This window comes from Pelodiscus sinensis, chromosome 17, assembly GCF_052426305.1.
Source record: "Pelodiscus sinensis isolate ZL-2025 chromosome 17, ASM5242630v1, whole genome shotgun sequence".
NCBI classification, from domain to species: domain Eukaryota; kingdom Metazoa; phylum Chordata; order Testudines; family Trionychidae; genus Pelodiscus; species Pelodiscus sinensis.
Genome location: NC_143068.1, coordinates 25182524 through 25199550, shown reverse-complemented (window position 1 = coordinate 25199550; position 17027 = coordinate 25182524). Strand labels below are relative to the sequence as shown.

At 49.2% G+C, this 17027-nt stretch overlaps 1 protein-coding gene across 1 annotated transcript in view; it reads right to left on the bottom strand.

Annotated features, from left to right (window-relative positions):
• The window catches only part of GDAP1L1 (ganglioside induced differentiation associated protein 1 like 1), a 43911-nt gene that overhangs the window by 6185 nt on the left and 20699 nt on the right, over positions 1-17027 (bottom strand). Inside the window, exons 4-5 of the mRNA XM_006132229.5 lie at positions 8619-8716; positions 7706-7820 (exon numbers count right to left, since the gene is read on the bottom strand). Coding sequence (XP_006132291.2) covers positions 7706-7820; positions 8619-8716 — 213 coding nt within the window. The remainder of the gene's footprint in view (positions 1-7705; positions 7821-8618; positions 8717-17027) is intronic.

The following is a 17027-nucleotide window of genomic DNA, read 5'->3' as shown; positions in this document are numbered from 1 at the left end:
TAATATCACAGCAGCAGTGGTCTCAAAGAGAGTCTGTAATGGGGTGGAGGCACCCTTGCATTGGTACTGGCCAGGATGGGGTCAAAACACTTCCCCAAACATCCTCCCATCTCTGCACTGAGCTCACTGGCAGGAGCACCTCCAGAGAAGCAGGTGAGCCTTATTAGTGACAGCAGCTGATTCCCTAATGAATGAGGTTACATAAACTCACAGAGGGGCCAGGCCTAGAGCTGAGAGTAGGGAAATGAGATATGGGGGAGAGGGGCAAAGTAAGGGTTTCCTTTAGGATATAAAATGCTCCCCTTCCCAGGCCCCGAGTCCCTTGCTAGGTTCTGTAGCTGATTCTTGGGGGGGGGGGGGGCGGGGGACTGGAAGTTCAATGCTCTTCAAACATCTTGTTTTCTAAAATGGATAAAGGCACAAATCTTTGGTGCTCAATGCTCCAGCAATCAGAAGCAACCTTCCCGTAATAAGCGATTGGGTGCAGCACAGGAGCGGAGGAGCGACTCTACAATAATGCACCACTGTGTGTGTAGCAGAGCACTTAAGAGCAACCCTAAAATAACAAAAGCAGGCTGTGCAGGGGGCCAGTGCTCACAAACAGACCTGTGATGACAGACCAGCGAGCCTAGTCCCTAAAGAGGGGAGCAACCCTCTGCTCTCAAAGGTTAAGCTTTAGCGTGAGGTGAAAAGTTGCCTTGCACCTTCCAGGATATGATGCTAAGTGGCACTTCCTATTGACTCTCGCACATGTGCAGGGATGATTCTTTTAGGAAGAGGGAGTTAGGAGGAGAATAAAGCCAGGCTAGATCCAGCAGCATCTGTGCCCTGCTGACCTTGCAGGCTCTTTCTTGTTGCCAGGTAAATAAGTAAGTTACCCTACAACCTGCCTCGCTCATCTCTGAAATGCTACAAAGCCTCAGAGACTCCTAGGGCTGGGCTCGCTGTTGACAACAGCCACAGGAGAAAGGGGCATGCTAAGTGACGAGCAGAGCCCGTTCTGAACAGGAACAGACCACACCTGGGGGCCTGCAGGGGACTCCTAGAGCTCTGAGGTGCTGGGGAAGGTGCAGAGCAGTAGCATGGGGCGCGGTCCAATCTGCTCATTATCAAACCGCTCGGTCAGAAACCAAACCAGCCTTAGCATGACCCATCCCCTTCACCCCAGCTTGCCCTGCCCCATCCAGCAAGCCCTGCAGGCTGGGACTATGTCCGGAAGGAGTCCTGCACCATCAAGATTCTGCATAAATGCGTAAATGAGGGTGGCTCTCAGCCCTGTTCCATCCCCCAAACAGATCAGAGAGCGGAGGCATAGGAAGCTCCGGTGGTTCAAAGGGAAGCCTTGTCCCTCCTTCCTGTGGAAACCTGATCTCTGCCCCCCCCTTACCCTTCCTGAGCTGAAGTGGGGCCCTGGAGACAATGTCGCCTTGTTACAACCACAAAAGGGAAAACCAATGCCCGTAGGGCTCGGGGGCGGGGCGGGAAGGGGAGGTCTGTGAGCCCCCTCCACTGGTGGGTGAAGAGTCTCCCTCCACTGCAGTGTAAACCCAGAACATGCCTGCACGGCGTGAAGCCTTGCTAGTCTTTTTTTATTGCTGTTAGTTATTGCATCGTGAGCCCAGGCTCTAGCTGTGTGAATGTCCTTGCACTTTACAGAGTAGGGAAGGCCCGCTTCCTGCTCTGGAAAACTCAGTCTGCTCATTATTAGGCAAGTGGAGCAGAAACAGATGGTTTATGACAGTACCTGTGCAGGGAGCAGCAAATGAGGGGTACCTCACCTGCCAGCTTTGAGAGGCTGCAGTAGTGGAGCTAATGCTAATCGCAAGGCCTGATTTTTATTGCCTTGGCAGCTGGCCTACTCCTGCCAGACCCACAGAGGAAGTGACAGCCCTGGTGCCTAATTAATTAATGCATTGATTGTTTCAACAGCTAAGGCAGATCAGTCCCCTGCCAGGAGAGGGCAAGTGGCAGGCAGCAATGGGCCCACAGGACGGGGACTTGGAAGAATCTCAGTTACAGCACCAGTAACACCATGGGGGAGACAATCTCACCCCAGGACCCTGGCCCACCTCTATGACGGGCCAAACCTGAACACCCCGGATAGCACAGAGGTTGAGATTTAGGTTTTTCACAATGTGGGTCCTTTGCTAGTACAAAGCAAGGTGGCCATAGCCCAGCGGCAGTCCAGCAGCACCCAGTTTGTGCTCTCCATGAGAGGGGCAGGCCCAAGGAAGGTAGGGCCCAGCCTGGGAAGGCCCATCTGGATCCAAGCAGGCAGGTAGCTGCAGCACTGTACTTCAGGACCGGAAGCCTCAGAGGCTGCAGCTCTGTACTGAGGATGAGGCTGCTCCAGCGCAGCTCTTGGGTCGGTGGGCAGTTGTCAGATAGTTGGCACCGATTGGATAAAGTTTGGGTGCCCCCTGCTATGAAGTGGAAGATGGAAGGATACAAAATGCCTTTGAGGGGTCTTAGCAACGGCCCAGGGCTTCATGCCCCAGAGATCTCCCATTAGAAGGCAGCTGAATTAGTAATTTGCTGACTTGCAGGTGTGAGTGTATCTGCTCATGAGAGTATTATCTGACAGGATTAGCAGGTGCACGCACGGAATCCCTCCAAACATTCAAAGTGACTAACTGGCTTTCCAGAATCCCCCCACCTGTGGGGTTTGCTGGGACTCCACTCCATAGCTAGTACGCCCCCATGTTGCTTTTGATGTGGGAATGACACTCAAGTCCCATCGCCACCAGAACCAGTTATCTTGGCCGGGTGAGTGAGATGGCTGCAGGAATTGTTGTTTGAGTTCCTAGATCAGTTCCAAACCCGGGACCCAAGATTTTCAAGCCCCATCAGCCCTGTTTGTCACACATCCTAGAACCTGTGTCAGGTGCTTCACAGAAGCCACGGACAGTTTGCAGCCCCTGCTCCAAAATACGTATCGTCTCAGTCGCGCTCATGGCAATGAAAGGGAGCAGCTAACCGTATGAAGAGAGCAGAGCAAGGGAACAAAGATGGAAGGTTATTAAGACAAGGGCAATTCCTCCTAAACTGTTATTAAGTCTCCCTGAGGAGCTGTTCGCTTCACTGGCAGCATTAGCCTTTGGGATGACTGTTTAGAGCAGAAATCCCCAGGGGGTGCCCCATGTTCCTGGCAAGCTGTTTCTCTCTGTGTTGTAGAGCAGCTCCCTTGCCTATGGAATCTCTCTGCTCACATGCCAGGATCCCTGCAGGGGGCGGAAGCGCTGGTGGGCACCTTTGCTGTTGTCTGGTAATTGATAGCTTGCTCGCCAGCAGGCTTTCACTCTCTGTAATTGAATCGGTCTGTCTTCTGAGGGCACTTGATGTGGGACCCATAAAATACCTGCCCTCTGTGAGCAGCACAGGCACACTCTGGGTTTTCCACTGACAGTTTCAGCACAGCTGGGGGACCATAACGCCCACAGTCTCTGAGGCTGGGCCGATTCTGGTGATTCCTGCTGTGGTCCGTGTGCTCACTACAAAGCATTCCCTCAGGAGCAGCTGGACCACTCATGTCCGTGAGGATAATCCTGCTTTTCAGGAAGGCTGGAGTTTTATGATAGGCAGCAGCACAGCCGCCTCTGGAAACCCAGACACCAGAGACGGGGCTGCTGTATAAATATCAGGCACGCGGGAGAAGAATGGCAAAAAGGAAGAGGAGGAAGCACAGGAACTGCAGTGTGGCCAGTGATGTATCTGAACTGGAGTGTGTATTTTCTGATGGTTAGAGCATGGGTATGCAATCATGAGGCCTACGTTCGAGTCCTGACACTGATTTGCTGTGTTACTATGGGAAAGTCACTTAATTTTTCCATGGATCCCTATCTAAAAAGATATTGATCTACCTCATGGGGCAAGGGGTGGTGGGAGGTATAGCCAGCTGGTATCTGTGAAGTATGTTAGGATTCTTAAATGGGAAGCACTATAGAAGTACAAAGATGTATTGTTTTTAATGGAAATGTCACCTCATCCACCTGGCCCTAAACATTCAGTGATAGATTATTCAGCGTTGCCTGTGAGCAACTACAGGCCTAATCTGCACAATCAATTGCCTTGATTGTATGCAAAAGGTATCCATTTGTATGGTTCGAAAATACTTAGTGAGATTTATAAATGGTCAATTGTGCACCCAAAAACCCAGCTTGTAAATGTACAAAAACTTTGCATGCAGATTAGATGTACAGTTGTATGTGTAGTACGAACGTAAGAACAGTTACACTGGGTCAACGAGTGGTCCTTCTATCCCAGTATCCTGTCTTCTGGCAGTGGATAGTCCCAGATGCTTAAGAGGAAATAAACAGAGCAAGGAAATTTTGTGTGATTCATCCCCTGTTGCTCAGTCCTCGTTTCTAGCAGTGGAAGGCTTAGGAGCAACTGGAACTAAGAGCCAAGGATGGAATTATTCTCCATGAACATATCTAATTATTTTTTTAACCCAGTTATACTTTCAGCCTTCATAACATTTCCTAGCAATGAGTTCCACAGGTTAATGCATTGTATGAAGAAGTACTTCCTTTGTTTGTTTTAAACCTGCTGCTTATTCATTTAATTGGGTGACCCCTTAGTTCTTATGTTATCAGAAGAGGTAAATAACACTTCTTATACCCTTCCTGATTTTACATATCTAATCATACTCCCACTTCATCACTTCTTTCTAAAATGAATAGTCCTGCTCTTAATCACCTCTCGTATTGAAGCTCTCCAATACTCATAGTCATCTTCATTACCCTTGACTGCACCTTCCATTATAATATATCTTTTTAAGATGGGCTGCTCAGAACTGCATACAGTATTCAAGGTGTGTGTGCGTGTACAATTGATTTATATCATGGCATTATGATATTTTCTGTTTTATTATTTATCCCTTTCCTAATGGTTCCCAATATAGGTTTTCAACTGCTGCAGCACATTGAGTGGATATTTTTTAGTCATCCATGACAACTCCAAGATCTCTTTCTGGCATGGTAACAGCTAATTTAGATCCTCTCATTTTGAATGTATATTTGGGATGATTTTATCCAATGTGCATTATTTTGCCCTATCATTGCTGAATTCCATCTGCAATTCTGTTGCCCTATCACCCGCTTTAATGAAATCCTTTTGTAACCGTAGTCTGCTTTGGATTTGACTATCTTGACTATCGAAATAATGGGCATGCTATTTCACCATCCCGGTAAACCTAGTAGCACGAGGGATAAGGGATGGCTTGAAACAGTGTGTTATTTTGAAATTTGGTACTGTGTAGATGTGCCACATTTCAAAATAAGCTATTTCAAAATAGATTCAAAATAAGATATGCAATTTGCATAGTGCAAATTCCGTATCTTATTTTGAGTTTAGGGTGCAGACCCACACCCTAAGTGTTTCCTTAAATTGTTACTCCCAGCGATGTAACTTGCCCACTACACCAATTAATCAGCCTCTGTGAGAAGCATAGCGCTTAGGCTGATGTTGTCAGGTCAGCACAGTGTCAGTGCAGACACCGCGCTGTTCCCATCAACTGTTGCTGCCTTTCAGAAGCCATCCCACAATGTCTGACACTGACAGTTAACTACGTGCAAGTGCTTCTGGTGAGGACGTGCACCACTAACATGAGAAGCGTACTGTGGAAATGCAAATCTGATTTAATTACTGTGTGGCTGTATGTTGATGTAATTCAGGCCGGGTCCACACGACAGGGGAAAGCTGGATTAAGGTACACAATTCCAGCTATGTAAAAAAGATAGCTGAAGTTGATGTACCTGAAACCAAGCTTCGGTGCCATTCTCACAGCAGGAGGTTAACAGGAGAAATGCTCTCATCGACTTCCCTTACTTCACAAGAGAAGTAGGAGTACTGGCGCCAACGGGGGCACCCTCAGCATTTGATTTAGTGAGCCTTTACTAGACCTGCTAAATCGAATGCCTGAAGATTGACCACTGCAGTGTCAATCTTCCACAAGTGGAGATGTGGCCTTAGGTTGACCTAACTTTGTAGTGTAGACTTCTCCTGATTATCTTACAATATGCTATCACTTTGGACCTTTTGAATAACTCCCCCAATCCTAAGGAATTTCACAAGCGAATCATTGGACAGTGATGATTTACAGCTCTATACAAACCAGTGCTAACATACACTGACAAGGACACTTCATAGAAATCTCATTGTTATGCAGAAAAGGCCAATCTTTAATCCCCCATTGTCTGAGCAGTGAAGGCTGCTTAATATCTCTCTCTGCAGAGTGCCCTGCTGTGTAACCCATGAGCACTGATTTATTTAGCTCTAATGCAGTGGTGTATTTTGAAACCCTCCCCTGTGTTTCTGAGCAGAATTCCATCGTGCAGAAGAACTGGGACCATTCCAGGAGTTTTCAGACACCCTCATGCCTCCCCCTGAAGTTTCTTCATTTTTTGTAGTTCCTCACACGCTAGTTTGGGCTTCACACACAAACCATAGTTACTTTGCAATGGACTCAGCCATAACTGGAGCAGAGGAAGTTCCTCTGATCTGCCCCAGCTCTGACATTTCCTAGGGTCATTGGGTAATGTCACAGCAGCTCTCACCGCAATCCCGTTTCCTTGTAGGGGTGTTTAATGGGAGGTGGGTGGGGCAGTTGATATGAAAGGCAAGTCACAACCCTGATGTTTCATCGTAGCCGCAGAGTGTCATTACTCCTCTGCCGCTGAAATGTCATCTGGTAGTGTGGGTGGTGAGGTGTCTCATCACTCAGCCAGCCGAGGGGAGCGAAAATAGGGAGAGAAGGTTGTGCGGAGACATGTCATCTGGCAGCTAAGGTCAGTGGGAAGTCCTTACCCCATAGCTGTGTCTAGACTGGCAAGTTTTGCCGGAAAATCAGCAGCTTTTCCGGAAAAACTTGCCAGCTGTCTTCACTGGCCGCTTGAATTTCCGGAAAAGCACTGACGATCTCATGTAAGATCGTTAGTGCTTTTCCGGAAATACTATGCTGCTCCCGTTCGGGCAAAAGTCCCTTTTGTGCAAAACTTTTGCGCAAAAGGGCCAGTGTAGACAGCTCTGATTTGTTTTCCGCAAAAAAGCCCCGATCGCGAAAATGGCGATCGGAACTTTTTTGCACAAAAGCGCGTCTAGATTGGCCATGGACGCTTTTCTGCAAAAAGTGCTTTTGCGGAAAAGCATCTGTGCCAATCTAGACGAGCTTTTCTGAAAATGCTTTTAACTGAAAAGTTTTCTGTTAAAAGCATTTTTGGAAAATCATGCCAGTGTAGACGTAGCCATAGTGTGCTGCACCACACAGGTGTTGCTACCTAGGGAGTGCCTTCCAAGGCTTCAAAATAGTTTAAAAACAAAAAAGTTGATTGTGTGGGTGGGGGGAAGCGGGTGTTAGGGTGTCTCTCCAAAAGCAAATATAGAGGGACATGTGTCACAGGTGGCCACTCAAAGGAGCAGCAGAAACTGGACATGCCGTCATGATGGGTCAAGCAATTGTATGGTGGAAACCTTGGGGCTCCTGCCAAGGGTTATCGCTTCATGCAGGTACCACTGCAGCAAGCATGGCAGTGTCTGTCCTGGCAGCATGATGGGGAGCGGTCATGGGTTAGTGTGATGATAGTAAAGAGAAGAGGAAGCTTCACAGTAACCTGTGGGTGTGAATGTGCGGCGCCACCAAGCGATTGCTCTGTACTGGGCCAGTTCTGCCGCAGCGACTTTATAAGCACCTCACAAAGCCGCCTACCTCGATACTCGAGTTTCCTCTTCTCCAGCTCGGCCTCAATCTGATCAAGCACCATTCCCAGCTCGCCGAGGATTTTCTTCAAGTAGCTGACATTGTCGTGTTCCAGGATCTTGGCCTGCGTCGAAGCCAAAGGGTTACACTGACTGGCACCGAGACCGAACGTTCCTCGCACAGGTGCTCTCCTACCCCTTCCTCATCCTAATTAGTCAACAGCTGCGGGAGGATTTCAGCAGGCTCTGGGGAGGCGATTCACCTGTGTAAAACTGACTCCTTGCTGGAACCTACTCAACCAGGGGAGGTGACTTCCATTTGAGCCCAGCCAAGTTCCTACTAGCTTTGGCTAAGAGAAAGCAACTCCTTGGCTAAGCCCAAGGCAACTTCCAACGGAGACCAGCTCAGCAGCACAGCTTCTAATGGCTCAGCAAAGTGTGTGGGGGAGGACTTCCAGGTGAGAATAGCTCCAGCTGAGCTCTCGCCTCTTTGACTGGAGGAAGCATCTCCCAGGTAAGAGCAGCTCAGAATAAATCCTATTGGATCAGCCAGCGAGAAGTGCCCTTTGGGCTCATATAATGGCGCTGCTACCTGGAGACCACTGAAGGCCTCACTGGCCTCCCAGTTGCAGGGCACCCCATAGTAATCCAGCCCCAGAGAGGGGTGACAGCAAAGAAAGACTGTACTAATGTTACCAGCTCCCTCGGGTGTCTGGTTCCCCAAGGGTACAGACACATCGGGGTGACGTGAGAAGGAATGTTCAGTACTTTAGAACAGACCTTTTAAACCAAATGTTCCCCCATCGCTCAGTGGTACCAGCTCCCCCTCCCCCAGCCACTCCCCGCAATGAGTGCTCGTGGCTGTTCTATCCTCCCTCTGCCTCCTAGGAATCAAGTCCCATGTGTTGCTGTTGGTGACTTACCATGAGTTTCTTCTGTTTGGAAAGGTATGGCTCAGTCAGCTGGGGCTCCCCTTCATAGTCCAGCTTCATCAGCTCAGTGCTGGCGTTAGCGAGGTGTCCTGGGGGGAAGACAGAAGGAAGGGTCGTGGGGAGCTGTTGCACCCTCCTGCACTGCAGACAGAAGGCTACTTTCTGCAGTGGTGATGCTGACCTGGCGCTGTGTGAAAAGAGCCTCATTCTGGCTACGAAACCATCATTCTCCCCCCCAATCATTACACCAGGCAAAGTGGATTCTACTACATACCTGGCTGCAGGTGTAGCCTTATATGTCTAACTTCAAGAGTTGTACCCTGATACCAGGGCTGAATTTGATCCAGGAATAACGTGACAAAGATACACTTCTAGCTGGGGACTAGTCAATATTCTGCACCTGGGTAAGGAGCAGCTATTTTTGCAGCCAAAAGCTGCCCATGGGCCTCGTGACTGTGAAAAGCTGGTAAAAATATGAAGGTAGACCCCCAGGCAGGGTAGACTGGTGACATTGTATTGCAATCAGTGCAGACTGTCTAAGGATCTGGCCCATTAACTTCCACAGCAAATATTTGCTGAGTCCCAGTTGGCCATTTTGTTCTGTTCTGTCAGGTTTACCCTTGGAGAGTATAACTGATAGGCCTTTACGAGCACAATCTAGGGAAGACGGTTTGAAAACGAGGCCTTTAGTCTGTAAATCATTTTGGGGGGGCAGGTAATGTAAAAAGCACTACGTGAATGTGCAAGGACTTACAACCCCAGAAAGCACATCCGCGTATGTTTAAATCCTATTGAAACTGGTGCTTCTCTGAATCTGGACCCTGTTGAGCAATATTCTGTTCTCAGCGGTGCTGGTGGTTTCAGTGCAGTTGCTCCAGCTTTTACAAGAACTGCAGCTGAGATCTGAATCTGGTTTATTGGTAATAATGGGAGTTAATAAGCCACAGCCTGATGTAAGCGAGAGATGAGACTTTCCATTGTGAGCAGGGTGCGTGGCCAACTCCCTCGCACCAGGCAGATACATTCTACCCCCATCAGCAATGAGTACGAGTAGCCTCCCTGGGCAAGTTCATGGCCTGAGCCTGCATTCCTTTGGCATCCTAAACTCCCAGTGAAGTGACTAGGATTTGGGGATGGGGCAGGAATACCGAACTTGGCCGATAGTAATAACACCTTAAGTATAAACAGGTGGACAGCAGGGCATGTGGCCCCACTGCCCCTTTCCCTGAGAGCCTCATATCCAGGACACGCTGCTTTTGGTAGCCGATGAAGCAGCGAATTTTTTGACAGGGGGACCAGTAAATCCATTCACGAGCTTTTGGAGGACTGGTAACATTCAGTTGCATATTTGCATATTCATTAAGCACATGATGACTATTCAAATAAGTTGTTTCTGGTCCTCCCAAAGCCCCCAGTGCTAGCGTTAGCAAATCTTTTGATACCGTCACCCACAATATTCTCGCCAGCAAGTTAAGGGACTATGCATTGGATAAATGGACTGTAAGATGGATAGAAAGTTGACTAGACCAGGGTTTCCCAAACTTTTTACTTTCGTTGGAACCTGTTTTTTTCAGTACTGGTTTTTGCAACCCAAAAATATAAACGCATATAAAAAAAATTAAAAATTAAAACTTTTTCAGTGTTTCACCCAGCTGCATCCTCCACCCAGCCTGGGCCACAGCTTGGGGGACCCAGCGCCGCATGGGCACTCCAGGAGGCGGGAGCAGGTGCAGATTGGGGATAGGGTATCTGCTAGGAAAGAGGGTGGAAGGAGGGGTAGGGTTGCCAGATTTCCGGTTTTGTATCGGACAGTCCAGTATTTGAGGGTTTTGTCCAGGAAACAAATTGAGAAAATACCGGACATATAAAATGTCCAGTATTTTCTAATTCGGTAAGTTTTATTATTATTAAGTGTATCAGTCCTTAGCTGGGAACTGCCTGGCTCGTAGATGTGCTCATGCTGCGTGAGTGTGTCTACCAGCCAGACAATTCGCAACTACTCGTGGGAGGGAAGTGGCAGGGGAGCAAAATGGAATCCCCAAGGCTGGACTCACTTGTGTGCATGTGCCCTGGTCAGTCCCGCTCCGCCCTTTCTCCTCCCGATCTCCCCAGTCCAGCCCTGCTTCCAGCAGCCGGTTACTCCCGCCCCCCACCAATCTTCCCCCGGTCAGCCCCACTCCCTCAATGACCCCCCCCCGACCAGCCCCGCTGCCTCCATCCAGCCCTGCTTCCAGCAGCTGGTTACCCCCGCCCCCCACCAATCTTCCCCCAGTCAGCCCCACTCCCCTGATGCCCCCCCCCCCCCCCCCCCCCCCCGACCAGCCCCACTGCCTCCATCCAGCCCTGCTTCCGGCAGCTGGTTCTCCTGTTCCCCTCCTCCTGATCTACCCCGGCCAGCCCTGGTGCCGCCGCCCACTCTCCCCGATCTCTGCCGGACAGCCCCACTGCCCCCACCCTGCTTCCCCCCCCCCCCCGCCCATCTCCGCAGGACAGCCCTGCTGCCCCCAACCCTGCTTCCCGGCTGCCGGTTTCCCCTCACACACACACACCTCCTCCCAGCCCACCCCGCTCTGCTCCTCTCTGAGGCCCGTTTTTTTTTCCCGACCCGGTACCGGGCTGCAGCCCATAGTTTGGGAAACGCTGGGCTACTAGATTATACCCAGACACCTCTGCAGGCTCATCAGTGAATAAACTAGCCCCATAATGACTCTTCCCCCCTCACTTGCATGTGCCTCCCTTTAATGATCATTGGTAATTATGACAACATCAGTGGCTCAGCAAGATGCAGCACTAGTCTATAAATCAGCCTCTGGCTGTCCCTTCGCTCCCCAGCACAGCCAGCGTGATTAATGCTAGTACATTAGCACAGTCAGCCCATTGCTCATCTCCTTGAAAGAGGTGCAGTGAAACTGGCCAAGCTGCCTGGGGCGAGGCAGAGGTGGCGAGCATGATACAGATATTTCCTTATCCATCCCCCTCGCTCTGCGGGGAAGTGGCCTGGCTGGTTACACAGGCCACAGGGCTGATTTTAAAGGATCGTTGTCGTGCTATTTGGTAGAGCGGGTCGTTTCTGGGCAAGAAGAACCCAGCTGGGAATACTTGTGCAGGCAGCATTGAGGGACATGGGCAGAGCTGTGTATGGGGAGCCTAGGACCCAGAAGAGTAGAGCATGCTGCGGTCAGTGTTGAGATGCAGTAAAAAGCAACTCCCCCCGCCCCCCCACCATCCTTCTCCTTCCTATTTCTATCTCTGTAGATCAAGAGCCCCTAGGACAGGGGAAGATATGGATGGAGATGCCCCATGTTTCCCTTATACTTGGCTCAGTTCAGCTTTTTTATTCTGAGATTTCCACAGGCATACTACTGTGGACCCCAAACAATTCATTCATCACTCAAAACTTCTTTACAGAGAGTGAAGGCTTTGTGCCCTTCCAGACCACTGCGTGCACCCCGACATACTCTGAAAACCTGGAAATACAGACTGAAGATTCATGCCAGTCCTGCCCTTAGAATTTTAACTCTGAGTGATGCTATGTGCACCCCTAGCAGACTCCATAGCTCTCTGCCCTTCCTGGGGACATGGAGCAATGAGAAACAACCCAGTCAGTCCCTGTCCTCGCTAAGGCAAAACTCCCATTTAGGGTGGGCTTAGTGATTCCTAGCAGGGCTGTATCCAACCACTTCACCTGCTCCGCACAAAGCATCCCAGAGATGCTAGATGTTCACACCCTTTGACCATTGCCTAAGGATTCCTTCTAAAGCATCACCTGCACTTATCCCTGCCCAGACTGTCCTGTTTTCTATCAGAAGAATTTAAAGAGCAACTAGCAAAAGACACAAAAGCTAGCAGCAAATATCTTTGTGCGTACAAGCAGGAAACATGCCGAATGGTCAGTGGGGACTCTGAGTGATCAAGGTGCTAAAGGAGCATTCAAGGAAGACAAGGACGTTGTAGAGAAGCTAAATGAATTCTTTGCATCTGGCTTCACTGCAGAGGATGTGGGGAGGATTCCCCAACCCGAGCCAGTGACAAATCCTGCGGAACTGTCTTAGATTGAAGTGTCTAAGAGGAGGTTTTAATGTTAATAGGTCTCCCGGAGCAGATGATATTCACCCAAGAGCTCTGAAGAGACTCACACATGAAATTTCAGAATTACTAACTGTGGCATGAAACTTATCGCTCACGTTGGACTCTGTACCAGATGACTGGAGGGTTCCAGAGGCGATCCTGGCAATTGCTGGCTGGTAAATTTAATTTTAGTGCCAGGCAGATTGGTTAAACTATAATCATTAATAAATTAATAGACACATAAATAAATATGATAGTTTGTGGAAGAGTCAACACTGCTTTTGTAAAGGGAAATTATGCCTCACCAAGCTATGGGTATGTCTACACTGCATTCCTCTTTTGAGAGACGAATGCAGATGCAGCCGAGCGAAATTGCAAATGAAGTGCGGATTTGAATTTCCTGCGCTTCATTCGCATAATCGCGTCTGGCCACTTTTTCGAAATACCCTATTTTGAGATAAAAACGCTGTGTAGACACAGTTATTTAGAAAACAAACCCTTTTTTGAAATAACCCTTACTCCTTATAAAATGAGGTTTAATGGTTACTTTGAAAGAAGGGTTTGTTTTTGAATTAACTGCATCTAGACAGCGTTTTTTATCTCGAAATAGGGTATTTCGAAAAAGCGGCCGGATACGATTATGCAAATGAAGAGCGGGAAATTCAAATCATTTGCAATTTCACTCGGCTGCATCTGCATTCCTCTCTCAAAAGAGGAATGCAGTGTAGACATACCCTATTAGAATTCTTTGAGAGTGCCAACAGGCATATAGACAAGAGTGATTCAGTTGATATAGTATTTTGGACTTTCAGAAAGATTTTGAAAAGGTTCCTTACAAGACGCTTAAGAAAACTAAGCAGGAAGGGATAGGCAGGAAGGGTCTCTTATGGATCAGTAACTGGTTAAAAAAGACACGAAGCAAAAGGTAGGAATAAATGCTCAGTTTTCACCACTGAGGGGTAAATGGAAGGGTCTCCCAAGAATCCGAAAAGGGACCAAGGATGATCAACATATTCTTAAATAATCTGCAAGAGAGAGTGAACAGTGAGGTGGCAAAATTTACAGATGAACAAATTATTAGATCAAGTCCAAAACTGACTGCTAAGTTACAAAAGAATTTCACTAAACTGGGTGACCACGCACGAGAATGGCAGACGAAATTCAATGTTCGTAAGTATAAAGTAATGCACACTGAAAAAATAACTCCAACTATACACACAAAAGAAGGGGTCTAAATTAGCTGCTACCACTCAAGTGTAGTGACAGTCAAAAAAGCTAACAGAATATTGGGGCCATTAGGAAAGGGATAGATTAAAAAACCAAAAATGTCTTAATGCCATTGTGTAGATCCACGGTACTCCCAGACTTTGAATACTGCATCAGCACATCTCAGAGAAGAGCTATTGGAACTGTAAAAGGTTCAGAGAAGAGCAACAAAAATAGTAAGAGGCATGGAAGAGCTTCCATCCAGGAACAGCTTGAAGAGATTGGGACTGTTCAGTTTAGAAGAGAGACAACTAAGCGTATATACAGGTTGGATCTCCTTGGTCCGGTGCCTGACTGGTCCTGAAGGAGAGAATTTGCTGGACCAGAGGAGGTTTCCTGCCAACGGCTCCCGGGGCTGCCCCAGCAGGCACTCCTGCCTCGCCTCCCCCCACAACCCAGCCTAGCTGGGCTGCTTGCCCAGCTGCTGCCAGCTCCTTGGGCAGCAGAGGCTCCAATTCCTGCCATGGGGCTCCAGCCCTGTGCATCCAGGGGCAGCCACAGGGCTCCAGCCCCATGTTCCAAGAAGCTGCAGGAGGACTCTGGTCCTGTGCTGCTGAGGGGCTCCAACCTCAGCCCCGAGCTCCTGGGGGCTGCCGCGGGGCTCCAGTCTAGCACCAATCAGTGCTGCTGGGGGACTCCTGTTCAGTGCCTGCCCCTCCTGATATAATTCTCTGCTACTTGGTGCCGCATCCTAGACTTCATTAGCATTATTCTGGATTTAAACCAGCTCCACTGAGATAGTCCTGGGGGGTCTTCTGCAATTGTTGCATTTGGAGCCCTGGTAAAATTGCCAAATTCCCCCAGGACTGAGAGTACAACTTGGCCCTATGTGTGCCAGTGGGATATGTGCAGATTGCACTTGCGAACACCATGCTGTGGGCATGTCAGGACAGAGGGCAGGAGGGAAGTCTAGGTGAGATCACAAAAGCACGTCAGTGAGAGGAATGGGAGAAGATTTTAAGGCACATGGGGCACAAGGCGAAGGCAGGGTGGAGAGGCAATGGCGCTTGTGAGACGATGGAGATGGGGAGCCCATATGGGAAAAGCCTGTGACTGCGTGTGGCAGAATCCCAGCTACATGGAGGGGGGAGCCACAAACAGCAACAGCCCTGAAGAGACTCTGGCAGAAGAGTGCAGCAGCAGACACCTGATTGTCAGTGAATCACGAGCCCAGCTTGAATTCCGGGTCCAAGGATGCACTTGTCAAAGGTAAAATAACGTCTGGACTTGTAAACTGCGTTCAATAAGCCATGCTGATCCCGAGTCCTTGCGGGACAATAAGGATGGGGCCTTTTGGTGCCATTTCCAGTCTCTCTCCAGAGGAGAGTTGTGCTTTAAGAGTAGTCCTTGCAGCAGAGCTGGATTACGTGGTATCAGTGTTTCACGAATGCTTGAAGGTCAAGTGCACAGACATATGTCGCTTCATCCGGTGTCTGTAATTGAATCCCTGCACAGTCTCCCACTTCTGACCTTTAAATTATTGAAGAGAATAATGGACTAAGCCACTGGAGGTGGGGGGAAGGTGAGGAAGAAGGAAAGCAGGAGAGAGCCCACATGACAGAGAGCAGAGCAGCAGGGAGAAAGTGTGGCGGAGAAAGACAGCGACATGGGCGGGAGCAAAGAGAGGCTGTGATTTGGCCATGCGTGGTATGATCCATTAGGACGTCTCCCCTCCTGCTCCAAGCCAAAGTACTTGGACTCCACAGGAAGCAGTAAAGTCCATCCCTCAACCACAAACAAGTCACTGTGCTAATATTCCTTGCGCCCGGCACCCCCTCACTCACACACCCACAGCCGCGATTCCATCTGCCTGGGCTTTGGGGACCACTGGATCCCCACAGGCCCCTTCCACACACAACCATGCCCCCATGCTGCCCTGTTTAGTACTGGTGTGGATCCCCCTCCATGGTGCGAAGGAGGGGCAGATAAAACCTTTGCGGTGTCCTCTCCAAACCACACACAGCCCCACTGGTGTGTAAGTGGTTCAGAGGGCTTCCTTGGTGCTCGTGAACAGATAGGTTGTGTTAGAACAGAATGGGCTCGACAATCACTTAAGCCTGGACCCTAAGTAGGCGTGAAGCATGCCCTGTGTGACATGGTTGCTGGGCTGTAACGTGTGGTATAACAATCGATCCTAGCAGCAGCCCCTCACCAGCAACAGCTCATGCAGCCGAATGCAATGGGCTTTATAAAAGAATGAAGGGCATAGCATGTCCTCCACCCACGTGTATGCCCATCACATCTGTAAAGGGCCCAGTAACTGAGAGCGATAATGTTGGTCCTGGAGGCACGGAGGCTAATCCCTGTGAACCGCAACTAGATGGACTCCTACCCTCTGCCCTGAGGGCTGCAGTTGATTTCTGTCTCCTTTCCAGACCCTCTTGGTTGTTTGGAATCAGAACCACCAAGCCATAATTATCTCAAGTGAATTACTTTGCCATACAAGGCCTTCTACAGGCTATTCACTGGCTGAGCATCTTAGTCACAGGTAACTGGCAGAACAGAGTGCCTGAGAATTAGACACTGTGGGTCAAATTCAGTTCATTAAAGTAATGCCATTCCACTGAGGCCCAATGGATTTGGGCTGGGCCTCTTGGTGTTTATGTCTGCGTCTCTGACGATGACAGGTCTTTGACAGCAGCCCTTCCTGATGCTGACATTGCATCCCATGCATGCTCAATGCCTGGTCCTCAGAGGTCCTGGCACTCCTAAGACAGCAGGTTCACAGTCCCCATATGCCTCTCAGGTCACAAGTTACGACTGTTCTACAGGAAAGAGACAATCATCTTGGAGAGGATGGTAAGCCCCATCGAGGCTCCTTGTGCAGTGCACTGGGATGCACTCTTCAAGAAGATTATTGTCCTACAGTAGGGGACTCAGAAAGAAGTAAGGGTGATACTATGTCTGAAGGAGCTAATGGTCCCATCCTGCGAGGTGCTGACCACCCTCAGTTTTCTCACTGTTTCCCAGGGAACCATTCAGCAGCTGATTTTGAGCAGAGCGGTGCAGGAACCAGACTTTCCATTTCATGGCGTGAAAAATCAACAGGTTTCATTTAAAAAAATG